The sequence below is a fragment of the Callionymus lyra genome, chromosome 19 (genome assembly GCF_982586985.1).
Source record: "Callionymus lyra chromosome 19, fCalLyr1.hap1.1, whole genome shotgun sequence".
NCBI lineage: Eukaryota > Metazoa > Chordata > Actinopteri > Syngnathiformes > Callionymidae > Callionymus > Callionymus lyra.
Genome location: NC_141836.1, coordinates 1,516,521 through 1,532,000, shown reverse-complemented (window position 1 = coordinate 1,532,000; position 15,480 = coordinate 1,516,521). Strand labels below are relative to the sequence as shown.

At 38.8% G+C, this 15,480-nt stretch overlaps 2 protein-coding genes across 2 annotated transcripts; both read left to right on the top strand.

Moving 5' to 3' along the window:
- The first annotated feature begins 2,319 nt into the window (after window positions 1-2,319).
- traf3ip3 (TRAF3 interacting protein 3) lies at window positions 2,320-8,545 on the top strand. Its single transcript, XM_087781451.1, has 13 exons — window positions 2,320-2,508; window positions 3,124-3,214; window positions 3,282-3,336; window positions 3,868-3,895; window positions 3,961-3,990; window positions 4,300-4,395; window positions 4,676-4,747; window positions 5,890-6,030; window positions 7,160-7,285; window positions 7,341-7,455; window positions 7,514-7,569; window positions 7,953-8,201; window positions 8,256-8,545. Exons 1-13 carry the CDS (start codon window positions 2,320-2,322, stop codon window positions 8,436-8,438), a joined length of 1,431 nt encoding a protein of 476 aa, XP_087637577.1. The 3' UTR covers window positions 8,439-8,545.
- Window positions 8,546-10,960: 2,415 nt separating this feature from the next.
- Window positions 10,961-13,872, top strand: dnase1l1l (deoxyribonuclease I-like 1-like). Its single transcript, XM_087781566.1, has 8 exons — window positions 10,961-11,101; window positions 11,151-11,239; window positions 11,400-11,486; window positions 12,744-12,865; window positions 12,926-13,038; window positions 13,101-13,258; window positions 13,627-13,723; window positions 13,792-13,872. Exons 1-8 carry the CDS (start codon window positions 10,961-10,963, stop codon window positions 13,870-13,872), a joined length of 888 nt encoding a protein of 295 aa, XP_087637692.1.
- The last annotated feature ends 1,608 nt before the right edge of the window (window positions 13,873-15,480 follow it).

Below are 15,480 nucleotides of genomic sequence, written 5' to 3'. Positions count from 1 at the left end.
AGAGTCATGAGAGTCATGAGAGTCATGAGAGTCAAGAGAGTCATGAGAGTCAAGAGAGTCATGAGAGTCATGAGGAGTCATGAGAGTCATGAGAGTCATGAGAGTCATGAGAGTCATGAGAGTCATGAGAGTCATGAGAGTCATGAGAGTCAAGAGAGTCATGAGAGTCATGAGAGTCATGAGAGTCAAGAGAGTCATGAGAGTCAAGAGAGTCATGAGAGTCAAGAGAGTCATGAGAGTCAGAGAGAGTCATGAGAGTCATGAGAGTCAAGAGAGTCATGAGAGTCAAGAGAGTCATGAGAGTCAAGAGAGTCATGAGAGTCATGAGAGTCATGAGAGTCATGAGAGTCATGAGAGTCAAGAGAGTCATGAGAGTCATGAGAGTCAAGAGAGTCATGAGAGTCAAGAGAGTCATGAGAGTCAAGAGAGTCATGAGAGTCAAGAGAGTCATGAGAGTCATGAGAGTCAGGAGAGAGTCATGAGAGTCAAGAGAGTCATGAGAGTCATGAGAGTCATGAGAGTCATGAGAGTCATGAGAGTCATGAGAGTCATGAGAGTCATGAGAGTCATGAGAGTCATGAGAGTCATGAGAGTCATGAGAGTCATGAGAGTCATGAGAGTCATGAGAGTCAAGAGAGTCATGAGAGTCATGAGAGTCATGAGAGTCATGAGAGTCATGAGAGTCATGAGAGTCATGAGAGTCAAGAGAGTCATGAGAGTCATGAGAGTCATGAGAGTCATGAGAGTCATGAGAGTCATGAGAGTCATGAGAGTCATGAGAGTCATGAGAGTCATGAGAGTCATGAGAGTCATGAGAGTCATGAGAGTCATGAGAGTCATGAGAGTCATGAGAGTCATGAGAGTCATGAGAGTCATGAGAGTGAGTCATGAGAGTCATGAGAGTCATGAGAGTCATGAGAGTCATGAGAGTCATGAGAGTCATGAGAGTCATGAGAGTCATGAGAGTCATGAGAGTCATGAGAGTCATGAGAGTCATGAGAGTCATGAGAGTCATGAGAGTCATGAGAGTCATGAGAGTCATGAGAGTCATGAGAGTCATGAGAGTCATGAGAGTCATGAGAGTCATGAGAGTCATGAGAGTCATGAGAGTCATGAGAGTCATGAGAGTCATGAGCAGAGAGTCATGAGAGTCATGAGAGTCATGAGAGTCATGAGAGTCATGAGAGTCATGAGAGTCATGAGAGTCATGAGAGTCATGAGAGTCATGAGAGTCATGAGAGTCATGAGAGTCATGAGAGTCATGAGAGTCATGAGAGTCAACATGAGAGTCATGAGAGTCATGAGAGTCATGAGAGTCATGAGAGTCATGAGAGTCATGAGAGTCATGAGAGTCATGAGAGTCATGAGAGTCATGAGAGTCATGAGAGTCATGAGAGTCATGAGAGTCAAGAGAGTCATGAGAGTCATGAGAGTCATGAGAGTCATGAGAGTCATGAGAGTCATGAGAGTCATGAGAGTCATGAGAGTCAAGAGAGTCATGAGAGTCAAGAGAGTCATGAGAGTCATGAGAGTCATGAGAGTCATGAGAGTCATGAGAGTCATGAGAGTCATGAGAGTCATGAGAGTCATGAAGGTCATGAGAGTCATGAGAGTCATGAGAGTCATGAGAGTCATGAGAGTCATGAGAGTCAAGAGAGTCATGAGAGTCATGAGAGTCATGAGAGTCATGAGAGTCATGAGAGTCATGAGAGTCATGAGAGTCATGAGAGTCAAGAGAGTCATGAGAGTCATGAGAGTCATGAGAGTCATGAGAGTCAAGAGAGTCATGAGAGTCATGAGAGTCATGAGAGTCATGAGAGTCATGAGAGTCATGAGAGTCATGAGAGTCATGAGAGTCATGAGAGTCATGAGAGTCATGAGAGTCATGAGAGTCATGAGAGTCAAGAGAGTCATGAGAGTCATGAGAGTCATGAGAGTCAAGAGAGTCATGAGAGTCAAGAGAGTCATGAGAGTCATGAGAGTCATGAGAGTCATGAGAGTCAAGAGAGTCATGAGAGACATGAGAGTCAAGAGAGTCATGAGAGTCAAGAGAGTCATGAGAGTCAAGAGAGTCATGAGAGTCATGAGAGTCATGAGAGTCATGAGAGTCATGAGAGTCATGAGAGTCATGAGAGTCATGAGAGTCATGAGAGTCATGAGAGTCATGAGAGTCAAGAGAGTCATGAGAGTCATGAGAGTCATGAGAGTCATGAGAGTCATGAGAGTCAAGAGAGTCATGAGAGTCATGAGAGTCATGAGAGTCATGAGAGTCATGAGAGTCATCTGAACGTCGTTCTTAAAGTCGTTCATCATCACCAGATGGAGTCGCTCGACGCTCTCAGAGCCGAGAGACGAGAAGAACTGAGAGGTCGAAACAACGTGACCTCGTGCAGGAGTCCTCCGAGGGAGAGCAGCATCAAGAGGGACCTGAGGAGGAAGAGACAAGACCAGTTCCACCAGAGAAGATCCTTCAGCCCCGAACGAAGCGTCGACCTGCAGACGTCTCAGGTGTTTGACGGACGCGTCCGTTCATACTTGACGTTCATACTTGACGTTCATACTTGACGTTCATACTTGACGTTCATACTTGACGTTCATACTTGACGTTCATACTTGACGTTCATACTTGACGTTCATACTTGACGTTCATACTTGACGTTCACACTTGACGTTCACACTTGACGTTCACACTTGACGTTCATACTTGACGTTCATACTTGACGTTCATACTTGACGTTCATACTTGACGTTCATACTTGACGTTCATACTTGACGTTCATACTTGACGTTCATACTTGACGTTCATACTTGACGTTCATACTTGACGTTCATACTTGACGTTCATACTTGACGTTCATACTTGACGTTCATACTTGACGTTCATACTTGACGTTCATACTTGACGTTCATACTTGACGTTCATACTTGACGTTCATACTTGACGTTCATACTTGACGTTCATACTTGACGTTCATACTTGACGTTCATACTTGACGTTCATACTTGACGTTCATACTTGACGTTCATACTTGACGTTCATACTTGACGTTCATACTTGACGTTCATACTTGACGTTCATACTTGACGTTCATTAAACTGAAACTAAACCTTCTTCCTCGTCAGGCGTCACCGAGGTCTCAGGACGAGATGATCCGTCGACAGCGAGTCTCAACATCTTCACGAGTCACTCGGACGACTCGCTCGGCTCGTGACGGTAAAAAGACTCATGTTTGGTCCCTTTCGTCCACAAACACCTTCATGTTTCCTTCTCTTGGATCCAGCAGACGGAAGTGAGAACCTTCTCCTCAGGACACGAGACTCCACTGTTCAGACCGAGTGAGTCGACCTTTACTGTGTTCAGGTCAAGGTCAGCTTCAGTGAAAACACACCTGATCTGCAACCATCAACACACACACCGGTGGCTAAGCTACATGCTAACGCCGACATGTTCAATGAAATAAATTGATATTTAAGATCAACGTTAACAACATATTTTTAAACAATTCAATGAAATAACATGTATTTAAAGCTAAACTTACAATCAAGGAGACAGTTCTAAAGAGTGGCTAACTTTAGCATGTGGCTAACAAGAATCTTCACTAGCATTACTAGCTCCAGCTTAGATTTGAAAACAACAAAAATAAATTGTAAGTAATCTGATTAGAAATAACATTTTGATTGATGAGTTTTCCTGACGTAAAAAACAAAACAAGTGTAGTTTGTGTAGCCTTTCAAAATAAAAGCATTTTCTTGTTGATCAATAAAGTAAAGATAATAATGAAGCGTTTATTCCTGTTATTGCACAACTTTAATGTTAAGAGCAAATAAAAATACATTTGAACTTCGTTTATGTTTTTTTTCCCGCAGTAATAGTTTCATCACTGTCCAAGAATCTGTAAGTTTAAAATGAACATTTATATATTTGATGAATTCTTCTTGATAAACTTGTTTCGTTCACAGGAAATTCAGCAGTTAGCAGAGTATTTGAAGGTAAATATAGATGAATTAATTCTTCTTTTAACGTGTGTGTAAACTTAGTTTTTAGATCAATACAGATGAAAGGTTTGCACAAATGAATTGTTATAATAAAATGTGTGTTAAATGTGTATTTGTGTCAGTAAGACTGTAGATAATAAATATATAAGGATGATATAATTGTGTTAAATGTGTGTTCATTGTGTGTTCATTGTGTGTTAAATGTGTATTTGTGTCAGTAAAACTGTAGATAATAAATATATAAAGATGATATCATTGTGTTAAATGTGTGTTAATTGTGTGTTCATTGTGTGTTTGTGTCAGGAGGCTCTGTGGAGAGAAGACTCTGTGAAACAGAAGCTGCTCCGGCTGCAGAAAAACACTTCGAACCTCGTCAAGACGTCCGATGACGTGTGGACGGTACGACCTTTGACCTCGCGTGTCAGTTAACACCTGAAACACGAGTCGCTGGCGTTTGATGTGAAACTTGTCGCAGCAGATGCTGTGGTTTCAAACTTCCTGCTTCCGTTCTCGATGCAAAAGTGTCTGAAGTTTGACTGTGAAACCATCAGTGAAGAGTTTGGATCTTGTTTGTTGTTATAAAAACATCATTCAACGATGAAGTCGCTGAACATCATTATTCAAATCATGATGAAGTTTCACGTCTTTTCTTTTGTCTTTTTCTGTCCAAACCGTTCAGACTCGGTGCAACGAAGATCTGCTCAGGAACCAGATCAACGGTCTGGAGCAGCAGCTGCACATCTGTCTGCAGGTAAACTCACCTATTAACTCACCTGCAAACTCACCTGTAAAACTCACCTATTAACTCACCTGCAAACTCACCTATTAACTCACCTGCAAACTCACCTGTAAAACTCACCTGTAAACATACCTGTAAACTCACCTATTAACTCACCTGCAAACTCACCTATTAACTCACCTGCAAACTCACCTGTAAAACTCACCTGTAAACATACCTGTAAACTCACCTATTAACTCACCTGCAAACTCACCTATTAACTCAGCTGCAAACTCACCTGTAAAACTCACCTGTAAACATACCCGTAAACTCACCTATTAACTCACCTGCAAACTCACCTATTAACTCACCTGCAAACTCACCTGTAAAACTCACCTGTAAACATACCTGTAAACTCACCTATTAACTCACCTGCAAACTCACCTATTAACTCAGCTGCAAACTCACCTGTAAAACTCACCTGTAAAACTCACCTGTAAACATACCTGTAAACTCACCTATTAACTCACCTGCAAACTCACCTATTAACTCACCTGCAAACTCACCTGCAAACTCACCTGTAAACTCACCTATAAACTCACCTGTAAACTCACCGGTAAAGTACATCAGATACGTCAGAACATTGAATTGAAGTAACATTGTTGACATTTAGAAACTTCTCATTGAAATGTTGTTTTCTATGCATTGAATTTTATATATTTTATCATTTAATTATATAAGTTCTATGTATAAAAGTTGAATTTTCTTTTAAATAATTCAATGAAAAAAAAAGAATATTTTTGTTATTTAATTATTTACTAATTAACTATTATTAACTCTTTTTTTCTTTACACATAAAGTTTGATATTCTACTTCCAATAATTCCGAAAACACATTCAATATTTTCGATTTTGTAGTATTTTAAATTCAAAACAAAGATGTCAAGACAGTAGCAACAGAGCACCGAGCTACTTCATCAAACTGTCGACCAATCATGTGACGCACAGACGATCATGTGACGACGTAGACGCTCAAGGAGTTCTTGGATTTAAAAGACTACAAGTTACAAACATGTTTCATTTAGAAAGATGATCTTTGAATGATTGAGTTAGAAAATCCAACTTGATGTTTTATTTACGGTAATAATAACAATATGTCTCTCTCTCTTTGCTCAGAGGTCATCCAAGGACGACCTGAAGACGCTGCTGGTCCAGAGGGAGAAGCAGACATTGCTGCACGAGCACAGAGCAGTGATCGCTCTGCAGAAGATCACGCAGGAGAAGATGGAGGCGTCGAGCAAAGCTGACACTCTGCAGGTGAGAGAGTGAAGAGTCTAAATCCAACACTGAGTGAAGAGTCTAAATCCAACACTGAGTGAAGAGTCTAAATCCAACACTGAGTGAAGAGTTTAAATCCAACACTGAGTGAAGAGTTGAATCCAACACTGAGTGAAGAGTTGAATCCAACACTGAGTGAAGAGTTTAAATCCAACACTGAGTGAAGAGTCTAAATCCAACACTGAGTGAAGAGTTGAATCCAACACTGAGTGAAGAGTTTAAATCCAACACTGAGTGAAGAGTCTAAATCCAACACTGAGTGAAGAGTCTAAATCCAACACTGAGTGAAGAGTCTAAATCCAACACTGAGTGAAGAGTTTAAATCCAACACTGAGTGAAGAGTTTAAATCCAACACTGAGTGAAGAGTTTGAATCCAACACTGAGTGAAGTTTAAATCCAACACTGAGTGAAGACTTTAAATCCAACACTGAGTGAAGACTTTAAATCCAACACTGAGTGAAGACTTTAAATCCAACACTGAGTGAAGAGTTTGAATCCAACACTGAGTGAAGACTTTAAATCCAACACTGAGTGAAGAGTTTAAATCCAACACTGAGTGAAGAGTTTGAATCCAACACTGAGTGAAGAGTTTGAATCCAACACTGAGTGAAGAGTTTGAATCCAACACTGAGTGAAGAGTTTAAATCCAACACTGAGCGAAGAGTTTAAATCCAACACTGAGTGAAGAGTTTAAATCCAACACTGAGTGAAGAGTTTGAATCCAACACTGAGTGAAGAGTTTGAATCCAACACTGAGTGAAGAGTTTAAATCCAACACTGAGTGAAGAGTTTAAATCCAACACTGAGTGAAGAGTCTAAATCCAACACTGAGTGAAGACTTTAAATCCAACACTGAGTGAAGAGTCTAAATCCAACACTGAGTGAAGAGTCTAAATCCAACACTGAGTGAAGAGTCTAAATCCAACACTGAGTGAAGAGTTTAAATCCAACACTGAGTGAAGAGTTTGAATCCAACACTGAGTGAAGAGTTTGAATCCAACACTGAGTGAAGAGTTTGAATGGTAAATTCAAATAAATAAATTTAAATCTAACAAGTGAGATTTAAAGTCTCATCAGTGTGACTTCAATGCTCCGTCCGTCCACCAGGAGGCGTTCATCTCGACCCGGGCAGAGGTGCTGAGGTGGCAGGGTCTCTACGAGGGTCAGGAGGTCAAGTGTGTCCAGCTCAGGAGGCAGAGGCAGGACCTGGAGCAGCAGCTGCAGCAGCAGCAGGTACTGGAGGTCGAGAGGTCAAGGTCAGACGGGTGTTGACCTTTGACCCCGGCAGGTGTCCACAGACGACCTGAGGGAGGAGGTGGAGTCCTTGAGGGAGGAGCTGCAGAACCACAAGAGTCTTCTGGACCAGCAGAACCAGGTCTCGCCAGACCAGGTCCAGACGGAAGGTATAGAGACGCTGACCTCTGAACTCTTGAGGTCAACGAATGACATCCTTTCCTGCAGGAGCAGAGGAGACGACGAAGGTCGAGCAGGAAGTTGACGCCGTGAAGGAGGACGAGGTGAGAACGACTGATGGAGACGATTTTATTATAAAATTATTCTTTTAAATATAAGTTTAGTTTTTTTAATTGTTGAATTCAAAAAAATCGAATATTTCAAAATTAAATTCAATAATTGAATAAAAAATATATTTAATTTTAGTTTTTTCCAATAATTAAAATAATAATATATAATATATAATAATATAATAAACAATGTTAGTCACACTTTTATTTTGAATTCAAAAGGCTACATATTAAAAATATACAATTTTGAATATTTACTTTTAAATTTGATTATATGTTTCATTTAGAAAATGTACTTTCATGATGAAATAATTCTAATTAAAATATTAATTTGTTAAATACTGTTGTTCAAACTAACAAACAAGTTGTTGCTGCAGCAGCTGCAGTCCGAGCGCCTGTTGCTGGAGCAGCTGCAGTCCGAGCGCCTGTTGCTGGAGCAGCTGCAGTCCGAGCGCCTGTTGCTGGAGCAGCTGCAGTCCGAGCGCCTGTTGCTGGAGCAGCTGCAGTCCGAGCGCCTGTTGCTGGAGCAGCTGCAGTCCGAGCGCCTGTTGCTGCAGCAGGAGCACCACAGCAGTCAGACCAGACGAGCCGAGCGCGGACCAGAACACAAGCGTCTGAGGACGAGCGTGAGTTTGTGTCATTACACGTTAATAAGATTCACTTCCTGGTTCTCTGCGCAGGCGTGTGCGTCTTGTTGGAAAGTGTGTGTCGTCCTCCTGCTGCTGGCCGTCGCCACGGCGACCATGCTGTGGGCGTGGCATCCTCCGTTCAGGGACCAGGTGCAGGACTTGTTGTGGGACGTCCGGGCTCGAGTGCAGGACCACATGGTCCGGACTCCTGGACACTGCTTCAGACCCGTGTGATGTCATCACAGAGCGCCGTGTTAGTCGATGACATCATCAAGTACTGTAAACACGTGACTCCTGTATTAAAATAATCTGATTAAAAACAAGTGTTTGTTTGTCAACAACTGTTGGTTTTGAAAAATAATTAAATTAAAATACAATTAAAATTAGACGTCGAGTGAAAATAATGAAGTTATTCAAAGATTATATGTTTTTTTTATATTAAAGTGTGTCTGCGTGAGTGTGTGTGTTAAGGTGTGTATGTGTGTGTGTGTTAAAGTGTGTATGTGTGTGTGTTAAAGTGTGTATGTGTGTGTGTTAAAGTGTGTATGTGCGTGTGTTAAAGTGTGTATGTGCGTGTGTTAAAGTGTGTATGTTAAAGTGTGTATGTGTGTGTGTTAAAGTGTGTATGTGCGTGTGTTAAAGTGTGTATGTGCGTGTGTTAAAGTGTGTATGTGTGTGTGTTAAAGTGTGTATGTGCGTGTGTTAAGTGTGTATGTGTGTGTGTTAAGTGTGTATGTGTGTGTGTTAAAGTGTGTATGTGCGTGTGTTAAAGTGTGTATGTGCGTGTGTTAAAGTGTGTATGTGTGTGTGTTAAAGTGTGTATGTGTGTGTGTTAAAGTGTGTATGTGTGTGTGTTAAAGTGTGTATGTGCGTGTGTTAAAGTGTGTATGTGTGTGTGTTAAAGTGTGTATGTGTGTGTGTTAAAGTGTGTATGTGTGTGTTAAAGAGTGTATGTGCGTGTGTTAAAGTGTGTATGTGTGTGTGTTAAAGTGTGTATGTGTGTGTGTTAAAGTGTGTATGTGTGTGTGTTAAAGAGTGTATGTGCGTGTGTTAAAGTGTGTATGTGTGTGTGTTAAAGTGTGTATGTGTGTGTGTTAAAGTGTGTATGTGTGTGTGTTAAAGTGTGTATGTGTGTGTGTTAAAGTGTGTATGTGCGTGTGTTAAAGTGTGTATGTGTGTGTGTTAAAGTGTGTATGTGTGTGTGTTAAAGTGTGTATGTGCGTGTGTTAAAGAGTGTATGTGCGTGTGTTAAAGTGTGTATGTGTGTGTGTTAAAGTGTGTATGTGCGTGTGTTAAAGTGTGTATGTGCGTGTGTTAAAGTGTGTATGTGTGTGTGTTAAAGTGTGTATGTGTGTGTGTTAAAGTGTGTATGTGCGTGTGTTAAAGAGTGTATGTGCGTGTGTTAAAGTGTGTATGTGTGTGTGTTAAAGAGTGTATGTGCGTGTGTTAAAGTGTGTATGTGCGTGTGTTAAAGTGTGTATGTGCGTGTGTTAAAGTGTGTATGTGCGTGTGTTAAAGTGTGTATGTGCGTGTGTTAAAGTGTGTATGTGTGTGTGTTAAAGTGTGTATGTGTGTGTGTTAAAGTGTGTATGTGTGTGTTAAAGTGTGTATGTGCGTGTGTTAAAGTGTGTATGTGCGTGTGTTAAAGTGTGTATGTGTGTGTGTTAAAGTGTGTATGTGCGTGTGTTAAAGTGTGTATGTGTGTGTGTTAAAGTGTGTATGTGTGTGTGTTAAAGTTCAGTCCTTGATTTTCTGGAACTCCTGTGTTTGTCTCAGTATTATCTTGACCTTTAAAGTAAATATTTGATTAACTATTGTTTTGATTGTTAAAGTTCTTTATGACCCTGGTCTAGAATAGCTCTATAAATATAAATGATTTACTTACTAAGTGTGTATGTGCGTGTGTGTTTAAGTGTGTATGTGTGTGTGTGTTTAAGTGTGTATGTGTGTGTGTGTTTAAGTGATATGATCTATAACTATAATCAAACGATTCTTGTTATTTCTGTCCTACTTAAATATATCAAATAAATCAGTGTCATTATATATATATATATATATATATATATATATATACATACATATATACATATATACATATATATATATGTATATATTTATATATATATACATACATATATACATATATACATATATATATATGTATTTTAGTTTTCAGATGTTGTAAATAGATCAGTTTTATTATATATATATATATATATATATATATATATATATATATATATATATATATATATATATTTATATTTGTATTTTAGTTTTCAGCTGTTATAAATAAATCAGTGTTATTAGTTTTATATATATAACTCATAACACTGACATATTTATAACATCTGAAAACTAAAATACATATATATATATATATTTTACTTGAATAATTACTTTAGAGTTATATTAGTTTAACTTAAAAAATGACTATAGAATTATATTTAATTTAACTTAAATAAATCATTTTAGTTTCAGACGTGATAAAACATAAATCAAGTCATTATCTGTCCTGTCAATCATCGATCAATGACACGATCAGGACCAGTGACGTCATCTATTGTTGAAGTCGACTCAAAGTTCCAGACTCACGTCTATTGTCCTGCCTTCCAGATAGAGCTGCCGACTCAGCACACACACACACACACACACACACACACACACACACACACACACACACACACACACACACACACACACAGGGATGAAGGTGAGTCCGTGTTGAGATGAAGAACCATCTCCACACCTCCAGGATGAAGTCTGTTCTTCTGCTGCTCCTGGTGTCCGTGAGTCTCCTTCACTCCACGTCTGCTCTGAGGATCTGTGCCTTCAACGTCCAGAGCTTCGGGGAGTCCAAGGCCAACAACAAGAAGGTGGTGGAGGTTCTGCTCAAGGTACGTCGTTGCTGCTCTGGTCCTTCAGAGGCTGATGTTGTGTTTGAAGATCCTGTCTCGCTGCGACCTGACGCTGGTCCAGGAGGTCCGTGACTGTCGAGGAGAAGCCGTTCCTTCTCTGGTGACCAGACTCAACAGGTTAGCTCTCTCAGGACCGCTCGTTAACTAGTGATTTTAACTAGTGATTTTAACTAGTGATTTTAACTAGTGATTTTAACTAGTGATTTTAACTAGTGATTTTAACTAGTGATTTTAACTAGTGATTTTAACTAGTGATTTTAACTAGCTTCGTCTCTAGGTTTGACAAGTTCAACTCGTACTCTCACGTGGAGAGTGAACGTCTGGGCAGGAAGTCCTACAAGGAGCAGTACGTCTTCATATACAGGTAATGATGCACAGGTGAGTTTACCTGAGACACGTTTATTCAGATGTATATCTTGACTTTTATTGATTCACCCGTCCTTAACTATTAGTTAATACTAGTGTCATTCTAGAGTAATTATTTAAGTTGAACTTATATCATTCTAGAGTAATTATTTAAGTTAAATTAAATATAATTCTAGAGTAATTATTTAAGTTAATACTAATATAATTATATAGTAATTATTTAAGTTAATACTAATATAATTATATAGTAATTATTTAAGTTAATACTAATATAATTATATAGTAATTATTTAAGTTAATACTAATATAATTATATAGTTATTATTTAGGTTAATACTAATATAATTATATAGTAATTATTTAAGTTAATACTAATATAATTATATAGTTATTATTTAGGTTAATACTAATATAATTATATAGTAATTATTTAAGTTAATACTAATATAATTATATAGTAATTATTTAAGTTAATACTAATATAATTATATAGTAATTATTTAAGTTAATACTAATATAATTATATAGTAATTATTTAGGTTAATACTAATATAATTATATAGTAATTATTTAAGTTAATACTAATATAATTATATAGTAATTATTTAGGTTAATACTAATATAATTATATAGTAATTATTTAAGTTAATACTAATATAATTATATAGTAATTATTTAGGTTAATACTAATATAATTATATAGTAATTATTTAAGTTAATACTAATATAATTATATAGTAATTATTTAAGATAATACTAATATAATTATATAGTAATTATTTAAGTTAATACTAATATAATTATATAGTTATTATTTAAGTTAATACTAATATAATTATATAGTAATTAAGATAATACTAATATAATTATATAGTAATTATTTAAGTTAATACTAATATAATTATATAGTAATTATTCAAGTTAAATTAGATCTAATTATATAGTAATTATTTAATCTAAATTAAATATAATTGTTTATTTTTTATATAATTCACCTTTTTGTGAAGCAAACTCTTCTCATGCAAGACAACAACACAACTGTAAACTCAGACCCACAACATTGAAAAGTACTTTCAGTTATTACTCACTTATAAATAGTTTGTTGTATTTTGTTCATTGTTTTTAATCAGTTTATTTAATTACTTTAACAGTTGTATTATTTGTGTTTTGTTGACATCTTGTTGAATTAACTATTTAATTCTAACTGACAATAACATTATCGCTGAACATTAGTTTGACATCAGTTTCTCTGCAGAGAAAACGTCCTGACGTTCAAAGATCAGTATCAGTACCAGCCACCGTCGACAGAGGGCAGCAACGAGTCGGACGTGTTCTCCAGAGAGGCCTTCATCGTTCGCTTCCACTCGCCGAGCACCTGTAACACAAACCACCTGTGAGTGTGGACGTGTCTGGAGGTCTGACCTGCTGATGTTTCAGTGCTGAAGGATCTGATCCTGGTCGGTCAACACACGTCGCCCAAGACGGCCATGAAGGAGATGGACCGGCTCTCCACGGTGGTCAAGGTCGTCTGCAGGAAGTGGAAGACGCAGGTGTGGAACGTGACCTTCGACCCCCAGCGTGGCTCATGTCTAACGTCTCCGTCTGGCTCCAGAACCTCCTGGTCCTGGGCGACCTCAACGCCGGCTGCAACTACGTGACCAAGAAGGGCTGGAAGAACGTTCGCCTACGATCTGAGCCGGAGTTCCATTGGCTGATCGGAGACGAGCAGGACACGACCGTGAGGGAGAAGACCAAGTGCGCCTACGACCGGTGACTCTTCCAGTTGGAAAAATACTTGTCGGGTTTTATCGTCGTCTTTGCTCGTGGGGTTTCTCAACCTCCTCCAAGTCCATCGTCCTTTCTTTGTTCCTCTTCCTGAAGCTCCTTCAGAAGTCTTCTGAAGCTCCTCAGAAGCTTCTCTGAAGCTCATCCAGAGGTTCCTCAGAAGCTTCTGTGAAGCTCCTCAGAAGCTTCTCTAAAGCTCCTCAGAGGTTCCTCGGAAGCTCCTCAGAAGCTTCTCTGAAGCTCATCCAGAGGTTCCTCAGAAGCTCCTCAGAGGTTCCTCGGAAGCTCCTCAGAAGCTCCTCAGAAGATCCACCAAGTCAATGTTCAAGTCTTCATCTGCGTCTCTTCTCCAGGATCATCGCTCACGGGCCAGAAATGATCTCCTCAGTCGTGCCAGACTCCGCTCGACCGTTCAACTTCAAAGAGAAGTTCCGTCTCACGGAGGAAGAGGTGACCCTGCAAAGGATTCTGGGAAAAAGGTAACCAACCTGTTGGCTGATCATGTGACGTCGTTTCAGGCTCTGGACGTGAGCGACCACTTCCCGGTGGAGGTCGAGCTGAAGCCGAACCATCGATACCATCTTCGCCACGAGCTGTGACACGAACTGAGACACGAACTGAGACACGAACTGGGACACGAACTGTGACACGAACTGAGACACGAACTGAGACACGAACTGAGACACGAACTGAGACACGAACTGAGACACGAACTGAGACACGAACTGAGACACGAACTGAGACACGAACTGAGACACGAACTGAGACACGAACTGAGACACGAACTGAGACACGAACTGTGACACGAACTGAGACACGAACTGAGACACGAACTGAGACACGAACTGAGACACGAACTGAGACACGAACTGAGACACGAACTGTGACACGAACTGTGACACGAACTGAAATAAAAGATAAAACGATCGAATGATTTGTTGAGTTCAGCGGCTCTGACGTCACACATCTACACAACAAAACTTCTATACATCTACACAACAAAACTTCTATACATCTACACAACAACACTTCTATACATCTACACAACAACACTTCTATACATCTACACAACAACACATCTTTACATCTACACATCAACACATCAACACTTCTATACATCTACACAACAACACATCTTTACATCTACACAACAACACTTCTATACATCTACACATCAACACTTCTATACATCTACACAACAACACATCTTTACATCTACACATCAACACTTCTATACATCTACACATCAACACTTCTATACATCTACACATCAACACTTCTATACATCTACACAACAACACATCTATACATCTACACAACAACACATCTTTACATCTACACATCAACACTTCTATACATCTACACAACAACACATCTTTACATCTACACAACAACACTTCTATACATCTACACAACAACACATCTTTACATCTACACAACAACACTTCTATACATCTACACAACAACACTTCTATACATCTACACAACAACACATCTTTACATCTACACATCAACACATCTATACATCTACACATCAACACTTCTATACATCTACACAACAACACATCTTTACATCTACACATCAACACTTCTATACATCTACACATCAACACTTCTACACATCTACACAACAACACATCTATACATCTACACATCAACACTTCTATACATCTACACAACAACACATCTTTACATCTACACAACAACACTTCTATACATCTACACATCAACACTTCTATACATCTACACAACAACACATCTTTACATCTACACATCAACACTTCTATACATCTACACAACAACACTTCTATACATCTACACATCAACACTTCTATACATCTACACAACAACACATCTTTACATCTACACATCAACACTTCTATACATCTACACAACAACACATCTTTACATCTACACATCAACACTTCTATACGTCTACACAACAACACATCTTTACATCTACACATCAACACATCTATACATCTACACATCAACACTTCTATACATCTACACAACAACACATCTTTACATCTACACATCAACACTTCTATACATCTACACATCAACACTTCTACACATCTACACAACAACACATCTATACATCTACACAACAACACTTCTATACATCTACACAACAACACATCTTTACATCTACACATCAACACTTCTATACATCTACACAGCAACACTTCTATACATCTACACAA

Bases quoted from the DNA above. Each gene is read 5' to 3' on its own strand.
- traf3ip3 (XM_087781451.1), top strand. From the start codon at position 2,320: ATGGAGTCGCTCGACGCTCTCAGAGCCGAGAGACGAGAAGAACTGAGA. The intron at 3,337-3,867 runs GTGAGTCGACCT...TTTTTCCCGCAG, and splicing joins GACTCCACTGTTCAGACCGA to TAATAGTTTCATCACTGTCC. The intron at 3,991-4,299 runs GTAAATATAGAT...TGTTTGTGTCAG, and splicing joins AGTTAGCAGAGTATTTGAAG to GAGGCTCTGTGGAGAGAAGA.
- dnase1l1l (XM_087781566.1), top strand. From the start codon at position 10,961: ATGAAGTCTGTTCTTCTGCTGCTCCTGGTGTCCGTGAGTCTCCTTCAC. The intron at 11,102-11,150 runs GTACGTCGTTGC...TTGTGTTTGAAG, and splicing joins TGGTGGAGGTTCTGCTCAAG to ATCCTGTCTCGCTGCGACCT. The intron at 11,240-11,399 runs GTTAGCTCTCTC...CTTCGTCTCTAG, and splicing joins CTGGTGACCAGACTCAACAG to GTTTGACAAGTTCAACTCGT.